At 32.3% G+C, this 19340-nt stretch overlaps 1 protein-coding gene across 1 annotated transcript; it reads left to right on the top strand.

Moving 5' to 3' along the window:
* The first annotated feature begins 2674 nt into the window (after window positions 1–2674).
* Window positions 2675–4455, top strand: LOC145566435 (uncharacterized). Its single transcript, XM_081625857.1, has 5 exons — window positions 2675–2817; window positions 2879–3266; window positions 3417–3705; window positions 3857–3911; window positions 4047–4455. The coding sequence occupies exons 1-5, from the start codon at window positions 2675–2677 to the stop codon at window positions 4453–4455; spliced, it is 1284 nt and encodes a 427-aa protein (XP_081481983.1).
* The last annotated feature ends 14885 nt before the right edge of the window (window positions 4456–19340 follow it).

Genomic DNA, 19340 nt, shown 5'->3' with positions numbered 1-19340 from the left:
GGACCACTATGGAGTTAGCGATCTCATGAATCGTGAAGGGGTGTAACCTTCACCCTGTAAACGGTTTGCAAGTTCCTAAAACTTGTTGGCGACTCTTTTGCTCTAGCTTCCTTCCCTTTGGACGCCACCATGCTTAAGTGTATGATCACAGTGGGGATCAAGTGTGGGATGCTTGAAATATTCCCTACATCACTCTTTTGATTGCTCGTCACTATTCGGAGAAGATATCTCAACAAAACTACGAGAAAGGTTTCTCCAGGACTATCGAAAACCCTGAAGCCTAAGGAATATCTCTACATGGGGAAGGAAGCATCCGCAATAATGACATGGTGACCTCTATTTTACCCTCCATTAAGAAGGATGAATAAGAGGGGCAGTATGAAATTTGTAAACCAAGCATTTTTTTCCTCTTTATATTGTCTTTTGGTACAAAGAACTAGGTACAGCTTGATCCCCCAAAACACTATTTCATGATCATACAAAAAAATTGTACTTACACGCACATTGTCATTGGGGTACGTAGGCAACTCTGATCGAAAAAAAAATCTTTTTTTCTTCCATTATGAACTACGACGGGTCTGATTCTCCTAAAAAAAGAAAAAAGAGAAAATACAAAATTTGTCTGGAGATATGTAGGCAGCCTTATGGCATGACCCCAAATAATTAAAAGATTTTTGGAATGAACACCCCGCTAACTTATCTAACTTAACAGATGTCTTTTAATTGTTTACCAAAATCTTTTTTCCCGCATGCATTTTTGCATTTATCATTTTTTAAAAAAAAAATTTCAAAAAAGGAGGAAAATCCTAATCTCGAGTATGTAATGTTTAGGTATCCTTTGCCAATCAATGACCAACCAAATTTGAGAAAACTACACTACCCTCGGATTCCATTCAAGAAATCCAAGATCCAACACCACAAACACTTACCAGAGGACTCCATTTGATGTTAAAAATGGGTTATGTTCCAAGAACTGGTTTAGGACGGAATGGCGAAAGCATGAGGCACCCAATCCCAATAATTGATAAGCGAAATCGTCATGGCTTGGGTTTCAATGAAAAAATGAGTTCTAATGTTATGAAAAAGAAGTCTCTCACTTTGAATGGGCAATTTGTGTTACAAAACGACACTGAGCCATTTTATGAGTTTCCTGAACCTTGGTATGACTTGGATAAAGAGAAAATTCACCATGGGTTAGAAATTTTCTTTGCAGAAGCAAGGAATGAAGAATCTATTAAGAAATGGTTTGATAAGAAACCAGTATTTAAGAAAGATATTGATTGGGCTGACCATCTAAAGCAAGGAGTTCTAAGAGGCTTGTTTTCACCAATTTCTGATTATGAAGTCTGATTTGATCCTATTACTCTTATCACTCCAATAAGAACAAAAGTTGAAAACAATATCCGACCCGAAACTCAAGAACAATTCCTTCCTTTCCCCGAACTATGTCCTTTTCAATCCTCTACCTCAGACAGTTATGAAACCGATAGCTCATTATCTAGCCAATCATCTATCCATACATTTCCTGATATCTCCTATCATGAAGATATCGAAGGAGTTGCTTGTAAACATATTTGCGTACAAGAAATTGATTTGATCATGATGCATTTTCTAATAATGAACTTTTCAATGAACCTAAATCATGCGTGACACCCATGGAAGAGTCTATAACTGTAAACATAGGTATGGATAATGATGTAAAAGAAGTCAAGATAGGATCATCCCTTTCCCTTGATGAAAAAAATGCATTCGTTATTTTACTTAAAGAATATATGGATGTTTTTGCATGGTCTTATGCTGATATGCCTGGTGTCGATCATAATATTGCTGAACATCATATACCACTCTACCCTGATAGCAAGCCAAAGAAACAAAAGCTTTGTAGAATGAAACTAGAAGTTAGTCTCAAAGTTAAAGAAGAAATTCAAAAGCAGCTTAATGCTAACTTCATCAAACTGATCAAACATCCGGAATGGCTGGCAAATGTGGTGGTAGTGCCCAAAAAAGATGGAAGGGTCAAAGTGTGCATTGATTTTAGGGATTTCAATTCAGCATCACCAAAGGATTATTTTCCATTGCCCCACATTGATGTTCTGGTTGATAACACTGCAGGACACGCCATGTTCTCATTCATGAATGGATTCTCAAGATACAATCAGATACTCATGTCAGAAGAGGACATGTCGAAAATTTCTTTTATTACCCCATGGGGAACCTTTTGTTATAGAGCAATGCCCTTCGGATTAAAGAATGCTAGGGCCACCTATCAACGGGCTGCAATGACGATTTTGCATGATCTCATCCATGATATTGTAGAGGTCTACGTTGATGACATGATTGTCAAAAGCCATGATCGTGAGACGCACATTGATGCTCTAAAATAATTGTTTAACATAATTAGGAAATACAATCTGAGACTGAATCCTTTAAAATGTGTATTTGGAGTAACTTCGGGAAAACTTCTGGGCTTCGTTGTGAGTCAAGACGGAATTAAAGTCGACTCTGACAAGGTAAAGGCCATACAAGAGCTTCCTCCACCAAGAACGGAAAAGGAGATTCGGGGATGTCTTGGTAGAATCTAATACATTAGTAGGTTCATATCACAATTGACAACCCGGTGTGAACCTATATTCAAGTTACTTAAGAAAAATGTTCCTACAAAATGGAATGACGAATGTCAGGCTTCATTCGATTCGATGAAAGAATACCTCTCCAATCCTCCGGTTTTAATGCCACCAAAGCCGGGGAATCCCTTGATATTATATCTTGCTATCACAGAAACGGCCATGGGAGCTATTTTGGCATAATACGAAGAGGGTACAAGGAAGGAAATAACTATCTACTACCTCAGCAAAAAGTTCCTTGAGTATGAAACTAGATACACTCCTTTGGAAAGAGCTTGCATTGCCCTTATTTACGCAACGAAGAAGCTTCGACATTATTATCAAGAACATACTACTTATCTAGTTTCGAGGTTAAATCCAATCAAGTACATTTTTGAGAAGCCAATCTTGAGTGAAAGAATAGCAAGATGGCATGCGATATTGTCAGAATTTGACATTCAATGTGTGAATCAAAAGTCTGTCAAAGGGAGGGCTATATCTGAAGCTTTGGCTGATGGACCTATATCAGGTGATGAATTTGATGATGATTTTCTAGATGAACATATCTTCTGTCTTAGTACGTCACAATGGAAGATGTATTTTGACGGAGCCTCTAACAGGAGGGGCAATGGTGAAAAAATATTATTAATTGATCCCTATGGGGTACATATTCCGTTCGCTGTGAAGCTTAGTTTCCCAAAGACGAATAACACGGCTTAATATGAAGCTTGCATCTATGGAATCAAAGCAGCATTGGCAGCCGGCGCAAAACATCTCACGGTATACGATGATTCTTATCTCATAATCTCCCAGATTATTGGAGCTTGGAAAGTTCGGGATGAAAGGTTGCAAATGTACACAGAGTATCTTCAGCGATTTATCCCATGCTTTGAAGAAATAGAGTTCAAACATCTTCCTAGCGAGCAAAATAGCTTCACCAATGCTTTGGCAAATCTTGCGGTAAATTTTACTTGGGATGATGATATAAAGGTACAATCTGTGATGATTGTAGAAAAAGAAATTCCAGTGGTTAATTTTGAACCAACAATTGCTCTATTAACCAAAGAAGGTAATGGGATGCTTGGTATACTGATGTTAAGAAGTATCTAATCGATGGAGAATATCCTGAAGGAAGTCACAAGAAGGATCAGTTGGCTATTCGAAGGCTAGCTTCTCATTTCACAATATTAAAAGGTTTGCTGTATCATAAAAGTTTTGATGGAAACTTGCAATTATGCATCGATGGGGAACAGACACAAAGGATCATATGAATGGAAGGATGCTTGCTCGGAAGATTCTTCGAGCAGGGTATTACTAGACCACCTTGGAAAGTGATTGCATCCATTTCATACGAACATGCAAAAAATGTCAGCTATTTGCAAATATTAATCATACGCCGCCTGTTAGCCTGAATAATTTTACTTCGCCATGGCCCTTTTGCAGCTGGGGCATAGATATCATTGAGCAAATACATCCGAAAGCTTTGAACGGGCATCAATATATATTGGTTGCTGTTGATTATTTTTCGAAATTGGTGGAGACATCATCATATTCAAAACTAGGGGCAAAACAAGTTTCAAAATTTGTAATCAATAACATTATATGTTGGTATGGGGTACCTTTTGAAATTATCTTTGACAATGGTTCACAATTTGAAGGCCATCTCAAAGAAACTCTTGAGAAGTACAAAATCAGGCATCATCAATCATCGCCATATCGTCCTCAAACCAATGGAGCTGTTGGAGCAGCTAACAAAACTATCAAGACGATAATCGCCAAGATGACGGATAGGGCTCTAGAATGTCCTGATAAACTGCCCTATGCACTGTTGGGATATAGAATTTCTATTTGAACGCCAACTGGGACTACTCCATATTCTTTGGTATATGGAATGGATCTACTTCTTCCAATCGAAACAGAGATCAAATCGCTTCGCATAATGAATGAAAGCGAGACTGAAGAACAATGTGTAACACTCTAGAAATTCCTTTCCTTTAAAATACCTGTTTTGCTCTTTTTAAAACTCAAAATAGGAAAATCTAAGATATTACCGCCACCGTGAAAACGGCTAAGGCAATTATTAAAGACACACAGCATAAGACTATCTTTAAAAACATTCAAAACAAGTTAACTTAGAAAGTCAACCCAACGAAAGTAAAGTCAAACCAATGTCAAACAAAGTCAACCTACAACTTGGAACCATTGTAGGCCCTTATTAAAACCAAATAAAACTTAAATCCTTTGCGTTAATCTCACAAGCATAATATAATATATTAAATAAAGCAATAAATCACATCATAGTCTTATGAAACTAAGCATGCTTCGCTCTTCACTCATGCCCATCATGAATATGCTTCATCTCCTGAAAAGCTCCTATTTACTTTTCCCCACTACTCACCATTAGAAATGGGTTGTCGTAGGGGCCAAAGTAAAGACAAGGCCAAACAAACATACAAACACACAATTAGTAATGCTGAGTACATAAGCGTAAATAAAACACCCTAACATGCTTTCATCCTATCATCACACAACTTACCTTGTTGCACCTGTTTACAAGCATACAACATACAACATGACCCTTAAATAAATAACTAATTTATTTATTTGGCTTCATTACGCATCGAACGGGTTTCGCCCCTAACCTGCCCCAATAAAAGGGGTACTAACACGGGAGCTAACCGTGCTAGTATAGAAGAACCACTCGTAAGTGGCAGAATTCCTACGCATAATAATAAAAGGAAAATACATCGTCCTATACTCCAAGTAGAAGTTATGGTTAAATATAAAACCCCATAACTCCCCCCATATGTTCATACTCAAGGTATATACATTCCAAGAGTTTTGGTGCGTAATCTCTTTCACTTTAAGTTGTTTACATATTATTAGACTTGGTAATGACGCTCAAACCATACACAATCAATCATAATAATTATCAAACAATTAAATATACCATTTTAATTCTTGAATGATTAGTGACAACATAATATTGAATGTTGAACCCTTTTTAATCTACCTCGATGTCAAAGACACCTTAAACGCATAATGCACCACAATTCTTATACCTCGGTGTTAGAAACACCTTAAGTGCACTAAGGCACCAAAATATAATTTATTCCTCGTGTACAAAGACACTTAAATAGCTCCTTCCTCATGCTTATATCATCAATAAAAATTATATAAACCATAATAAATTTCCTTTGCAATATTCTAAACCAAATTAAACATTTAGTTTAATTAAATAAACCGTCAAACGTGCCAATAATAAAAATATGGTTCAATGACAATATTCCAATATCACCAATTCCAATAAATAATTTATTTCAACCAATCATGCTTCACAAATAATTCACCAAAACCATTCTCAATTCGATCAATCCAACTCAAATCACCAATCTCGTTTTAATTCAACCATTCCAACCAATTCCTAGCATGACACTAACTTGGAATCAATTAAGTAAATCCTAGCATGTTTCTACACGCTTAATAAATTTCTGAGTACGCGTACGTACCTCAATTCGTCTTTCCAACTAGCCAAATGCCAGAATTTACTCAACTAAAGTCTCCTACAATACCAAGTTTATAAACTCAATTAATCCCTTGATTACACAAATTTCCAGCAACTTTTAAACACTTTAAAACCTCTCTAACAAGCTAAAATTTTGGGTTAAAACCTTTAAAACTCTTTCTTTAAGTGGGCAATTAAAACCCCAAAGTAAAAACATAATTATAGTGTTTATATTAAAATTGCAGCACACTTTTTATGGTCTAAACCCCTCAAATAAATCTGAAAATTATATTAAAACCAAATAAAACCTTCTCTACTTATGGGTAATCAACCCCTTTTAATTAAAACACCAAAAGTAGTACTTATAATAAAATTCCAGTAATTTATTTTAAATAAAAACTCATTAAAACTACATTTTTTTTTGACAAGAAAAAAAGGGATTTCATTAATAAAATATAACCAAACGACACTTACATATAATTCCTAAAAAATCAAGAATTCCAACATAAGTACACACCTTAAAACTAAATACATCATAGATTTGATTAACAATCGCCTTAGTAAAAAAACTTCATCTGAAACAATACAATATGTTAGTTCGCATTGATTCGGCTTGAAATCCACTGATGCGTAGTCATTTGAGTGAAAATACTCATGTGGTCCTCCGGATTCTCGTAGAGATTATGAAACCCTAGATCTTCATTTTTCACCAAACAAACACAAAAAGAAAATAAACTCAAGAGAAAAATCATCATCACAAGAATGAGATCTATTTATTGAAAGTAATTGAAAGGTTTTTGGGGCTTACCACTGGTAAAAATACCAGTGAAAGCCCCTACAAAGATTCACAATTGAGACCAAGAGGAAAAGAGATGGTAGAGATAGAGAAAAAAGGGAGAAGACAGAAGGGAAACCTTCAAAGAAATTGAAAAAACCTAGCAATGGAGGCTAGGAAATCCCTCTCAAGGGAAAAACCCTAGAGGGAACCAATAAACCCTCCCACTACATAAAGATACATTCTTTAAGCTATATTAACACTTCCAATCAATGAGAACATAAAACCCCCAAATCAATTGCTAGTTAGAACCCTAAAAATCAACATTTTAATAATAAAAACCCTAACTTTTAATACTTTATAAAATCTGAAAATTAAACACTTTATAATCCAAAATTTACAATCTTTAATCATCAAAATACAATTATAAAATATATTAATCATGTTTAAATAATTGAAATCAAAAACCCAAATTATAAAATTATAGGATAATAATTAAAATATGATAAAGGAGGAGAGAGAGAGAGAGAGAGAGAGAGAGAGAGAGAGAGAGAGAGAGAACCACCGAGGGGTGGTGGCCGCGGCTGGGCGCCGGCCAAGCGTCAGGTGAGTGGTCGCCGGAGATGACGTGGTCTCGTGTGGCGTGAGGTAGGTGCAAGTCTTGACTCCCACATGTGCACGCACAAGAAGGTAACCAAATAGAAGAAAAAACAAAAAGAAAAGAAGAAAAAGAAAAAGAAAGGAAGAAAGAAATAAAAGAGAAATAAAAAGAATAAGGAAAAAGTTACTTACATCTCAAAATCTGATTTTTAAGTCTCCTTTTGTGTGGGAAAATTTTGGGGTTTTGAGAGATATAGAGTAGAGAGTAGGGTTTAATTTTGGGCTCAATGAATAAATGGGCTTGAATTATAAAACATTTGACCCACAAGGGTTCAAATGAAGGGTTGGGCTTATTTAAATGAAATGGGTTATTCCAATAAGGCCATGTTCTTTTGAGCTTTTGGGCAGAGCAGAGCAGATTTCAGCAGAGCAAAACAGATTGAAACAGAGCAGAGTAGAGCAGAGCCGAGCCGAGCCGAGCAGAGCAGAGCAGAGTAGATTTCCTTATTATTATTATTACTATTATTACTATTATTATTATTATTATTATTACTACTACTACTACTACTACTACTACTACTGCTACTACTACTACTACTACTATAACTATTATTAATATTATTGCATTATTATTATAATTATTAAATATTATTGTTAAATATTAATTATTATTATAATAATTATTAAATATTATTTAATTATTATTTTTATTATCATTTTTATTAAAAATTAATAATTAATATTATATTTAAATATTAGTTATTATATTTAAATATTAATTTATATTATAAAAAGCAATTATTATTATTATTAATATTTTTAATAATAAGTATTATTATTACTATTATTGTCATTGTTTTTTTTTTTGAGAAAATATTATTATCATTATTATTATTATTATATTTATTATTTATGTTATTATTATTAACAATAAATATTAATTATTATTATTGTTATTATAATTATTAATTTTTATTATTATAGTTCAATATTAATTATTTATTATTTATTATTAAATATTAATTTTAATAATATTATTATTATTAAATATTATTTATTAATTATTATTATTATTAAATATTAGTTTTTAATAATTATATTATTATTAAATATTATTTATTTATTATTATTATGAAATATTTATTATTATTATAATAATGATTCAATATTAATTATTATTATTAAATATTAATTATTTATTATTATTATTATTAAATATTAATTATTTATTATTATTAAATATTTATTATTATTAAATAATAATTATTTATTATTATTAAATATTAATTATTATTATAATAATTCAATATTAAGTATTATTTTTAAGTAGAGAAGAGCAGAGCAGAGCAGCTCTAAAGAACGGCGCCTAAGAGCATATAGGAATAGTTTACATACAATATTTGAAACAAGGCCCGATAATTAATAAACGTTTGGCCCAAAATATATTTTACTTTTATAAAACCTTATAGTTAAAATACTTTAACCCTTTAAAATATTTAATTAAAATACTTGAGCCCTTAAAAATATATTTTATTAATACTTAATTACTTTATAAAAATACATAAAAATACGGAGTATTACACAATGGTTTAAAGAACGATACGATGAACTTTCTTTAGCAAGTGAACGAAGGTTACAAGCCCTTCACAACATTCAACGCATTGCTTGGGCTTTTAATAAAAAGGTCAGGGAAAGGAATATACAAAAAGGAGATTTGGTACTTAAGGAAAATCGAGCACCGATTTGTGATCCACGTGGAAAGTTCAAGCCAAACTCGTCTGGCCTATTTTTGGTCAAACAACTTACACCAGCAGGAGCAGTAAAATTGATGGATCTTGATGAAAATGAGTTTGTTCATTTCACCAATCTTGATCAGTTAAAAAATTATTATGCTTAATTGATACAGTGTTGTATTTTGTGAGATTCGCAAAAAAAAAAAAAAAAAAAAAAAAAAAAAAAAATGAATATCTTACTAGCTTTAAATAGGTATATGTGTATCATGTTAAAGTTTAGATTTCATTCACGTTTGCATTGCATGCTTAAGGCTCATGTAGAAATATTCATTATTATTAAAAGATCACGATCAAGTCGATTCTTAACAAAATATGATTACAACAAACAAACAATTTTTTTTTAATTATTCAAACATAACATAAACTCTCTCGCTTTTTGGCAAGATTACAGCTACTTGTTTTTAAAACCATGAAAACAACAACCACGTACACCATAACCGAAAGACCAATGCTTTCGGATATGATTTCATCTTTTGGAATTAAAAATACACAAACAAGGGAAACACAAGTACAAGTATTGAAATATAATAAGGAAATCCTTCTAAGGATTTGTTCAAGCATCACCCTCGAGGTCCTCCAACAACCATGCTGTGTAGGATGCGGTTGGAACATCATCTTCAAGAACTGGAAGTGCCGGGAAGATGCCATACACGAGATGATGCCCTAAGAGCTTCCACATTGCCAATAGCATAGGTGGTGCAAGGTACCACTGGAAGCTCGTGGAGTTAAAGGAGTCGTTGGAGCCAGCCTACTTGTCTCAAACATCTCCAAGGAAGGTAGAAAGTGAAACGACACAATCCTGGGAGTTGAACGCCTCTGCACCTGCTAGTACTAATTGTTATGGAATTTATATTGAGAAACGAAATGACCCATTCCACATCAGCTTCAGCAAAAAAGTCTGTCCATGCACCATGGTTGCAACATTGACGGAATATAGGGAAAAAACCTCTCTCTCGAATATGTCAGGTTTGGTGAGGAATTCGAGTAGGTGGCCTAGCCAGCTTGAATTTCTCACATAATTAGAGTTGAATCACAATTGGACACCCTTTGACAAAACCCCCTGGGTTTTGCTTTAGATGGTCAAGCCCCATCATAAGCTCCCCTAGGATGAGAGGCCCTAAATGGTTCCTTGACTCAATTTGTGGCAACAAGGAAAGGCAACGGACATAGCAGGAAAATAGTGGTTCCTTGAGTAAGACAAGGCCAAGAAATAAAAGGATACAAGCTCTCTCTTGGCACCTTTGGAAATTCTCATTGCTGGTAAATACCCAATCAGATAAAGAGAAAGTTTAAAGAACATTCTCTAATATCAAAATGTCAAGCAATCGATAATTGCTTTCCATATTTAATGGTATACCTAGAAAAATCCTCATGACCACATCAGTTGCCCTTGCGTCAGCAGGAGTAATCACACGGCCTTTTTTATGAAGACCTAATAAATCCTCCACTTCTTCTATGAGGGGAGTCATTTCCGTCTCGCCAAAGCGAAAAACATGGCGTTCTTCATCCCAAAATTCAACAGCAACATGAATCATATCATACCGAGGTTGAATAGATATGAGAGGGGTGATGGTTCGGGTAAAGACACTTGTATAAGGGGAAAGGCGAGTAGGAGAAATAATTTCTACCACCCCTTTTAGTTGGAGCTTTCTAGCTCCACTAATTTCATTGATTTCCTGATACATTGCATTCATTTTTTTTCCTAGAAAAAAAGGAGAGAAGAAATAAGACTTGAGAAGATTGAAAGAAGGAGGGAAATGATTTGGTGTAGAATGAATGAACATCACCTCCCTTTATATAGGGGTGTAGGTGATAATGGTGCCAGGAAGAGAAGGCCGAAAGAATTTGCTTTTCTGCAAGCTCGATACAAACCACTTGATGTTTTTGCATCCGAAATCCATAGTCTATGTGATGTTCTTTCAAGAATAATCAAATTCACGCAACTTGGAATTTTGATCTTTGCTCTCGAGAATCCAATAAACATCCGTCTAAATTAAACTAGTGCAAGGTTAAGTCAGTTTTTCAACTGCACCCAAGCCAACATTTGTGTTGCAATTGAGTGAAAATTTCACTCTATTTTTTTTAGCCAGTTTTTCAACTGCACCCAAGCCAACATTTGTGTTGCAATTGAGTGAGAATTTCACTCTATTTTTTTATCCAGTTTTTTAACTGCACCCAAGCCAACATTTGTGTTGCAATTGAGTGAGAATTTTACTCTATTTTTTTAAGTCAGTTTTTCAACTGCACCCAAGCCAACATTTGTGTTGCAATTGAGTGAAAATTTTACTCTATTTTTTTTAGCCAGTTTTTCAACTGCACCCAAGTCAATATTTGTGTTGCAATTAAGTGAGAATTTCACTCTGTTTTTTTTACCTAGTTTTTCAACTGCACCCAAGCCAACATTTGTGTTGCAATTGAGTGATAATTTCATTCTATTTTTTTAAGCCAGTTTTTCAATTGCACCCAAGCCAACATTTGTGTTGCAATTGAGTGAGAATTTCACTCTATTTTTCAGCTAGTTTTTCAGCTGCACCCAAGCCAAAGTTTACATAAAAATCAATTGGGACTTTCCTTCTTTTTTTCAGAAGCATACATCAAAATTTTGTGTCTTTAACATTGATTATCGTTTTATTTAAACTCAATCAATGTGGGGCAATCTGTAGACACCAAATTTTGATCCTACTTTTGTAATTATCACTACTATTATCTTTTATTATTATAGTTATTGTTTTTGCAAATAATTACTATTATTTTGCTAAATATCTTTAACAAAATATTGAAGTAGAGCTAACACCATATGCATTTTTACCCTGCTCCATCGAATTAATTTTCGGGCTTTACTTGTGGATTACCAAGTAAATTAATGCAGCCGTTAGGAGGACCACTAGCCCTACAATGTACATGAAATACACCTGTATCATCCTCAGGTCTTCCTCGAAGGTGAAGACAAGCTGATCTTCCTGGTTATCTTGAAACATGGTGGCCGAATTTAATGGTGGTTTTCGTTTGGTTTTTTCGGGTAAGGAGGGAGATAGAAGAAGATAAGAAATAAGTGGTGAGTGGAGATTTGGATAAGGGTAATTTTCTTTTTATAGTAAAAAGTAGGTATTTTATACCGTATTTTTATACGTATATGTATAATAATCATATAGTATAAAGTACACTATTTTTTGTCTCACCAGGGAAATATGTCATTTTCTTTATAAACAAGTGTTGTTTAACCCTTTAAAGTATAGTAAGTATATTGGTATGTTCACTTAGAGTGTTAGAATACTTTTTTATTTTATCTAGTGATTTTTGCGATTTCTGCAATACTCTATTATGTGGTCAGCTTACCTATAAAGTCCACTACTCCAAAGATTCATGCCCACCCAATGTAGGAAAGTGACAAACATTCCCACACCTAAAGAGGTAGTACATGTCATAGTACTAAAGGGACCTCCTTTTATATACACTTGTTTTACTGCAGAACAAAATATCATTGTCTTTTTGTACCGCAGTTAATACTTGATCCGATAAATACAAGTTCGGACCAAACCCATCGATATTTATCTAGGTGTTGTATGGATGAGAGTAAGAAGGGGGAATAAGTATGGATAGAAATGTATAATTGCTTTGTTATCAAGAATGTATGGTTGTTCGTATAATTACCATTATTATGTTGAATAAGTAGGTGAATAGTGTTTGCAGGTTATGTTAAGCAATGTGAGTATCCAGCGTAGGATCCTGCTTCTTGTTTTTCATTTTTTATTATTTTTTTATTTTGCTGAAAATACATGTCAAAGAATGGTTCTGGCATTCTTTTGATGTTTCGTTTTGTTCCTTTTGTTTTACTTTTTATTTTCTTTCTTTTTTTCTTAATTTTTTTATTTTCTATCTTTTTTTTTATGACTTGCTTATTTCGGTCTAGTTTTTGTATCCTTTCGTCAATTTTGATGAATAATTGTCAATAGTGAAATGATGTTACCTTTTTTCCCCCACGGTTAATATTGTATCCAATAAATTTCAATTTGGACCAATTGTATCAATATTTATCTGACGCTAATTGGGATAGCTGGATTTCATACGCATCACATATTGCATATCACTATTCAGAACACTATTTGACACTATTCAAATAGTATTTTCCGTTACGTTTATGTTGTCGACGTGAATTTGGGCTTCTGTTTTATTCGTTTTCCTGTTGTTTTGATCTAGTTTTGTATCTTTTATTATTTTTTCTTACGACTATGAATTTGTGTTTTATTAGAGTAAGGCAAGATAAGATTTCACCTTTTTTAAAGGTCATTTGGTTAAGGGAATATATTTTACTCTTGACTACCTTAAACTTATGTCGTATGACTTAACATTGTATGATTTTACATGGTATATTTTCACTTTATTGATCACGTCAATCTTATGACTTTATATGATATGATTTACCTTACTTTATACTTTTAGTACGGGTCATTGTTTGTAATGCTCGTATGTATAAGATTTTGTCATATGGTTAGATGTTTTTTTGGTATATTTATATGTACTGTCTAATAAGAGCAAGGGTTAATTTTTATTTTTATGTAAGCTCTGAAAATATTTTGTCCAACCCTACTATTATTGTAACCTAATGTCTTTGTGTAACTTTCAGAGCTGACATCTTAGGGAGATATTTATTTTATAAGTGTTTTTTTAGTACCTTGGTGAGTATAATAATCACTTAATAGGTTTAGGTACTCTTTCATACGTATACCACGTGAGTATTTTTGAGTTGTGACATGACTTGGTTATATATTTTCTTTTTTTGTAATACCATGGCATTTTAAAACCTTTTTTTTTATTATTATAAGAATATTAGAGTTGATTTAATTACGGTTTTCTTTATTTTATCAGTTTAAGTGTTGCAAAACAGATTAAGTAGTTTGTTACATATAAAACGAAAGAATTTAATATCAAGATTCTCATTATTACCAAAATCTTGATATTTACCATTTAAATCCTTGAATTATATTTTATTTACAAATTAACCCCTTTATTTTCCTATAAATACCCCCTAATTTTCTCATTTTGGGACACCAAAAAATTTCCTACTAATTCTCTCTCTAAAAATTCTCTCTAAAAAATCCTCCTCTAATCTTTTGCTTTAGTTAAAATCTCTCTAATTTGGCTTTATTTTTTAATTTATTAGCTTATAAAAAGCATCATATAATTAAGTTGTTATTTTTTTATTTAAGTATTGTTATTATCTTTAATTCCTTAAAAAAACACAAAAATATTTCAAGTTCAAGTATTATTTTTCTTATTATCCTTGTTAAAAAATTAGTTCTATTGCTTAAGTATTCCTGGTCTATATTAGAATCCAAAAAAAAAAAAAAAGGTTTGTTTCTCAAGATTAGTTTTAGTTTTCAAGTTTATTTTCTTTAATCAAAAATCAAAAAAAAGTTCATTAGCTTTATTTTGCGCTAATTTCTTTTAATATCTCAAAATTCCAAAAAAAAACACTTAGTCTCTTTTATTTCACTTTAATTAAGGAGTTATCATCTTTAAATCCTTGATAAACAAAAGAGGTTATCCAAAAGATAGCTACATCTAGGTATTTTCCTTATTCCTTTCTTAATTTCCTTAATTATTATTATTATGCTAACTAATATGTTTGTTTGCATGTGATGTTATCAATAAGGGTAATGACGATATCAGGTGCTAAATTATCCCTAAATCTTTCATTACTCCATATTAGAAAGCCAAGCCTACTGGTGAGGTGATAGGTTATAAAAGAGGGGGGTTAATTGCATTTTGCATTGCATCTCTTTCTAATGCATTTAAAATATAAAAGGTTAATACAATCATGTGTTTGTCTAAGATATTTTTTTTTTTTAAGAATAATTTTCTTCTTAAAGTGAGCTTAAAGACCTAAGGAATTAAGAGTTTATGTAAAGGATCTTCAAGAGTAAAGAGTAACTTACCAAGTCCCAAGGATGGCCTATAAAACTACCTTTACATCTAGAAACAGTTCCATTTCTTGAGCTCAGATGATAGAATTTTTCAAGAGCTTTCCAACCGTATCTCACAATCATTTTTTTGATTTTTCTATTACTTTTAGTGATTTTTTTAGTTCAAGCTATCAAAAAAAAGAAAAAGGCACGTTTTTTTTTTCTCTTAATTGCTTTTTAAAATTGCACTAGCTTAAGGCCCGTGCCATGCACGGTAAGTCTAATTTTTAAAAAAATTTAAGTATATCCAACAAAAAAAATTGATAAAACATACTCATCAATTATATAGAAATTATAATGTCATAATCTGTATTATTAATAGGCAAAGCAAAAAAAAATTAAACAAAAATGGTTTTTTTAGGCTGCCTAAAGCCGAGAATTTTTCCAGGCGAGACACTTGGTTTGATTAGGTCTAGTGGCCATATTAGTAAATACTTATTTATAAATGCATTTTTAAAAAACATAATTATTCAAACAACGGACTAAAATCTCCACTAAAACTATTATTAAAAGTGCACAAAAGTGTGTGTGTGCGTGCGCGCACACACACATATAAATATTTTTTTTTTTTGGTGTTTAGAGAGCCAAAGGGCGGGGGTGAGAATCGATCCCAACCACACACACACACACACACATATATATATATAAATAATATATCACATTTTATACCTAAAAATTCATTTCTATGGAAATAAATATTACTTTGATCATTTAGGCAAAGACCAATCAATAAATGGGCAACATTAATCTATATTATTACATTTTCTATTTATGGATTGATGCTCTACATATAAAATTGCGTAATTTACAAATACAAAAATAATTGATATTTTAACTTTTCCTATATTAGACATATGATATAATTGTCAAACACAACATTTATTTTATAGTCATAATATATTGTAGAAATCCTTAATTTGTGATAATATATACGTAGTAGTAAAATTTCAAAAACAAAATTGTAATTAATTTGAATATATAGTTATATTAAAATTGAAATAAAATATTAGCTACAGCCTAGAGGTACTTGAAAAAAAAAAAATTTAAGTAATGTTTTAAAGTAATTTCTGTAAGATCTATTATATGAATCAATTTATTATTACTTTTTTGGCAAATTAAAATTTTATAACACCCCATTTAAAAGACAATTAAAAAGAAATTGAAATAATAATTAGGTAAGTATTATGAACACCAAGTAAAAAGGAACATGTCTGTCATAAATATAATATAAAAGATTTGGAATGATTTTATTATAGAATCAAATATTAACAAAAAAAAAATTTTAAAAGGGAAGGGGAGTTTTGGAGGGAAAAACAGCACCAGGATGTGACACGTGTCACTCCCAGTGTCTGTTTTAGTATTAAAGTATTGATTAATTTATTTTTTAGAAACTAATGGTGTCATGGTACCTATATTACACTATATTATGTATTTTTTTTTATTTATAGAAATTTAATTATTAAGAGTTTTAAGTAACTTTAATTTTATCTAGAGATGACTTTAGATTTAAGAGTCTTTAACTAGCTTTAATTCTAAATGTTGTTGTAAGAAACTTTAATCTTATTTCAAAGATGACTTTAGAAATAAGAGTTTTTAACAAAATTTATTCCTAAAGGATGTTTTAAAAATCTTCAATTTTATTTTAAAGATGACTTTTGAAATAAATGATGTCTTAAGGACTTTAATTTTATTTTAAGATGACTTCAGAAATAAAAGTTTAACCAAACTTTATTTTCTTTACTTTACACGATTGTAGAAATAAAATCTTTTATAATTTTGTGAACCTTCTTAATTCAAACCCCTTTGTAACACAAGAATGGGTCATAATTTTGCATACTTATTTTTAATAATTAATGATAGTTAATATAAGGTTATGGCCTCATTTCCAAACATGAGGCTAAGATTAATTATTTAGTTGTGTAAGGTTGTAGCAATTATCCATCTCCATAAAATAAGCCGGATCCCGTTATAATTACCCGATGGATTAATTGACAATCAGATATGATTAAATAGTTTATTATTCCCTTTTATTTGGAAGTAAGGCCTTGATAGGTGTCGTGTTTTATTTGGCCAATTCCATTAAGCCTAAACACATAACCCTTATAAATTACCCTTGAGTGATTTTAAACATAAAGTGAGATTACATAGTGAACCTTATAGTTTCACTTCAAAAAATACCTTGACTCACTAAAAAGTCGTCAATTGGGAAGCATTTGTTGAATTGTCTTGTTCAAAAGGCATTTTTGGTAATCACTAATCGGAGTGATTTTCCTCAACCAAGGTGGTTCATTTTACTTTTATGAGTGAATCCGTCAAAGATCACTAAAATCCCACTTACAAAAATGAGATTTAAGTCAACTACCCAAATTTAAAACCCAAATGGAATTGGTTACTTAAAACTTGGCATCTGTCAGAACTACGATGGTTTTAATCCGTGAGTGAATTCAAAATCCCACTATGATCGGTACGTAGTGCAACTATGGTGCTCAAACCTACCTTATATTAACTATTATATCGTTTTTATATGATTAACATGTCTTAAAACTTGGCTTTTAACAAACACAATAAAAAGAGCCCGTTCCTTAGAACGGAAGGGAAGACGAGTTCCAGACGTTCGATTCTCTTAACCTAAACCCCGAACCTTGTGCCTTATTTCTTTTTATGGAGTTAGCAGTTGATCTTTAGTTTTATTTCTTAAAATTGATTGTTTTAAAATCCATCCTTATTCGGATAAAAATAAGGTGGCGACTCTAAGTTTTTAATTATAAATCTTATCAGATACTTAAGTGGAACCTTTATAAACTAATTTTTGTCCACTAAAAACCGGGTACCATAGGTGGTCTGAAAACGGGGAATAACGCCCCTATTTATAGAGAAAAACATCCAAAACAATAGAAAAGAGTTTGAAATCGATTCAGAGTAAAACTGCTCCTATCGCGATGCGACAGAGCTATCGCGACGCGGCGCGAATATGACAAAAAAGCTGTACGGAGTCCTTTTCCCAATATAATTAGGTAATTAGATTCCATAATTATCACAATTAAAATCAGTTTTATCATTAAAACACTTGTTTTCATTCCAAATTAAATTCATTATCTTTTCTAAATAAAATAAAAGTATAATTATTAATTCTAATTCCACTAGAACTTAAAAAAACCTTCTTAGATTATTCTAAATGATTAAAGCCAATCCTAATGACTTTAGGAATAACAATTAATGGGGCCTCCACTTGATCATTGGGCCATATATAAAACTCATTTTGGGCTCAGTTTAGTATTTTGGCCATAACTTCCTCATTATTCATTGGAATTAGGCTTATAATATATCATTGGAAATCTCTTTTTGAGCCCCATCCAACTACACTATTATTGGACCTATATCATGGACCAAACTAAACTGGACTGGAAATTTTCATAAACAAGGTACGAAAAGAAATATTTTCGAAAACAAAATGAAGTATTTTCATTAAAAACAAGTGCATCACGAGACTCTTTCACATTTCACCTTGTTCGATAATCAATGATGTGAAAGATATACATCACTGGGTTTGGTTTTTGGGGAGACACAATCAGGTGTCTACAGAAGCCCCCACTTTGACTGAGTTTGGAGAAACATAAGTTTCGAAAACAAAAGTCAAAGTAGCGATAGGGACGGAGAATGATTCAGAACGTTTTGCGATCCTAATCATTCTTGTAACGCCGATACCTACAAACTAGCATTAGTTTAAACAGGTAAAAAAGTTAAGAAACGCGTATCTTGCACCGTTGAGTACACATCTCCGGGGTAACCGATTTTACATGCTGCATTTGTGACGAACTTCCACAAGCTAGGGGATATCGCCGAAGACCGCTCCGCTTGTAGCTGTCTTCAATTTTTGCCGTGATAGTCCTCCGCAAGCTAGGGAACACCATCGAAGATTGCTCCGCTTGTTGCGATCTTCTGCTGTTTTGTGACCATCTTCCACAAGCTAGGGAACATAGTCAAAGATAACTCTGCTTGTAGCTATCTCCTGTTTTTTGTGACAATCTTCCACATCCTAGGGAACATCGTCGAAGGTGACTCTGCTTGTAGTCATCTTCAGATGTTTGTGACAACCCTCTA

This window comes from Chenopodium album, chromosome 11 (assembly GCF_948465745.1).
Source record: "Chenopodium album chromosome 11, dcCheAlbu1.1, whole genome shotgun sequence".
Lineage (NCBI taxonomy): Eukaryota > Viridiplantae > Streptophyta > Magnoliopsida > Caryophyllales > Amaranthaceae > Chenopodium > Chenopodium album.
This window is presented reverse-complemented; position numbering and strand designations above follow the sequence as displayed.

Excerpts from the sequence above, each read along its gene's own strand:
- LOC145566435 (XM_081625857.1), top strand. The coding sequence starts at position 2,675 with ATGTCAGGCTTCATTCGATTCGATGAAAGAATACCTCTCCAATCCTCC. Across the intron at positions 2,818-2,878 it reads TTTGGCATAATACGAAGAGG|ATACACTCCTTTGGAAAGAG; the intron begins GTACAAGGAAGG and ends GTATGAAACTAG. Across the intron at positions 3,267-3,416 it reads TATTAATTGATCCCTATGGG|ATTATTGGAGCTTGGAAAGT; the intron begins GTACATATTCCG and ends ATAATCTCCCAG.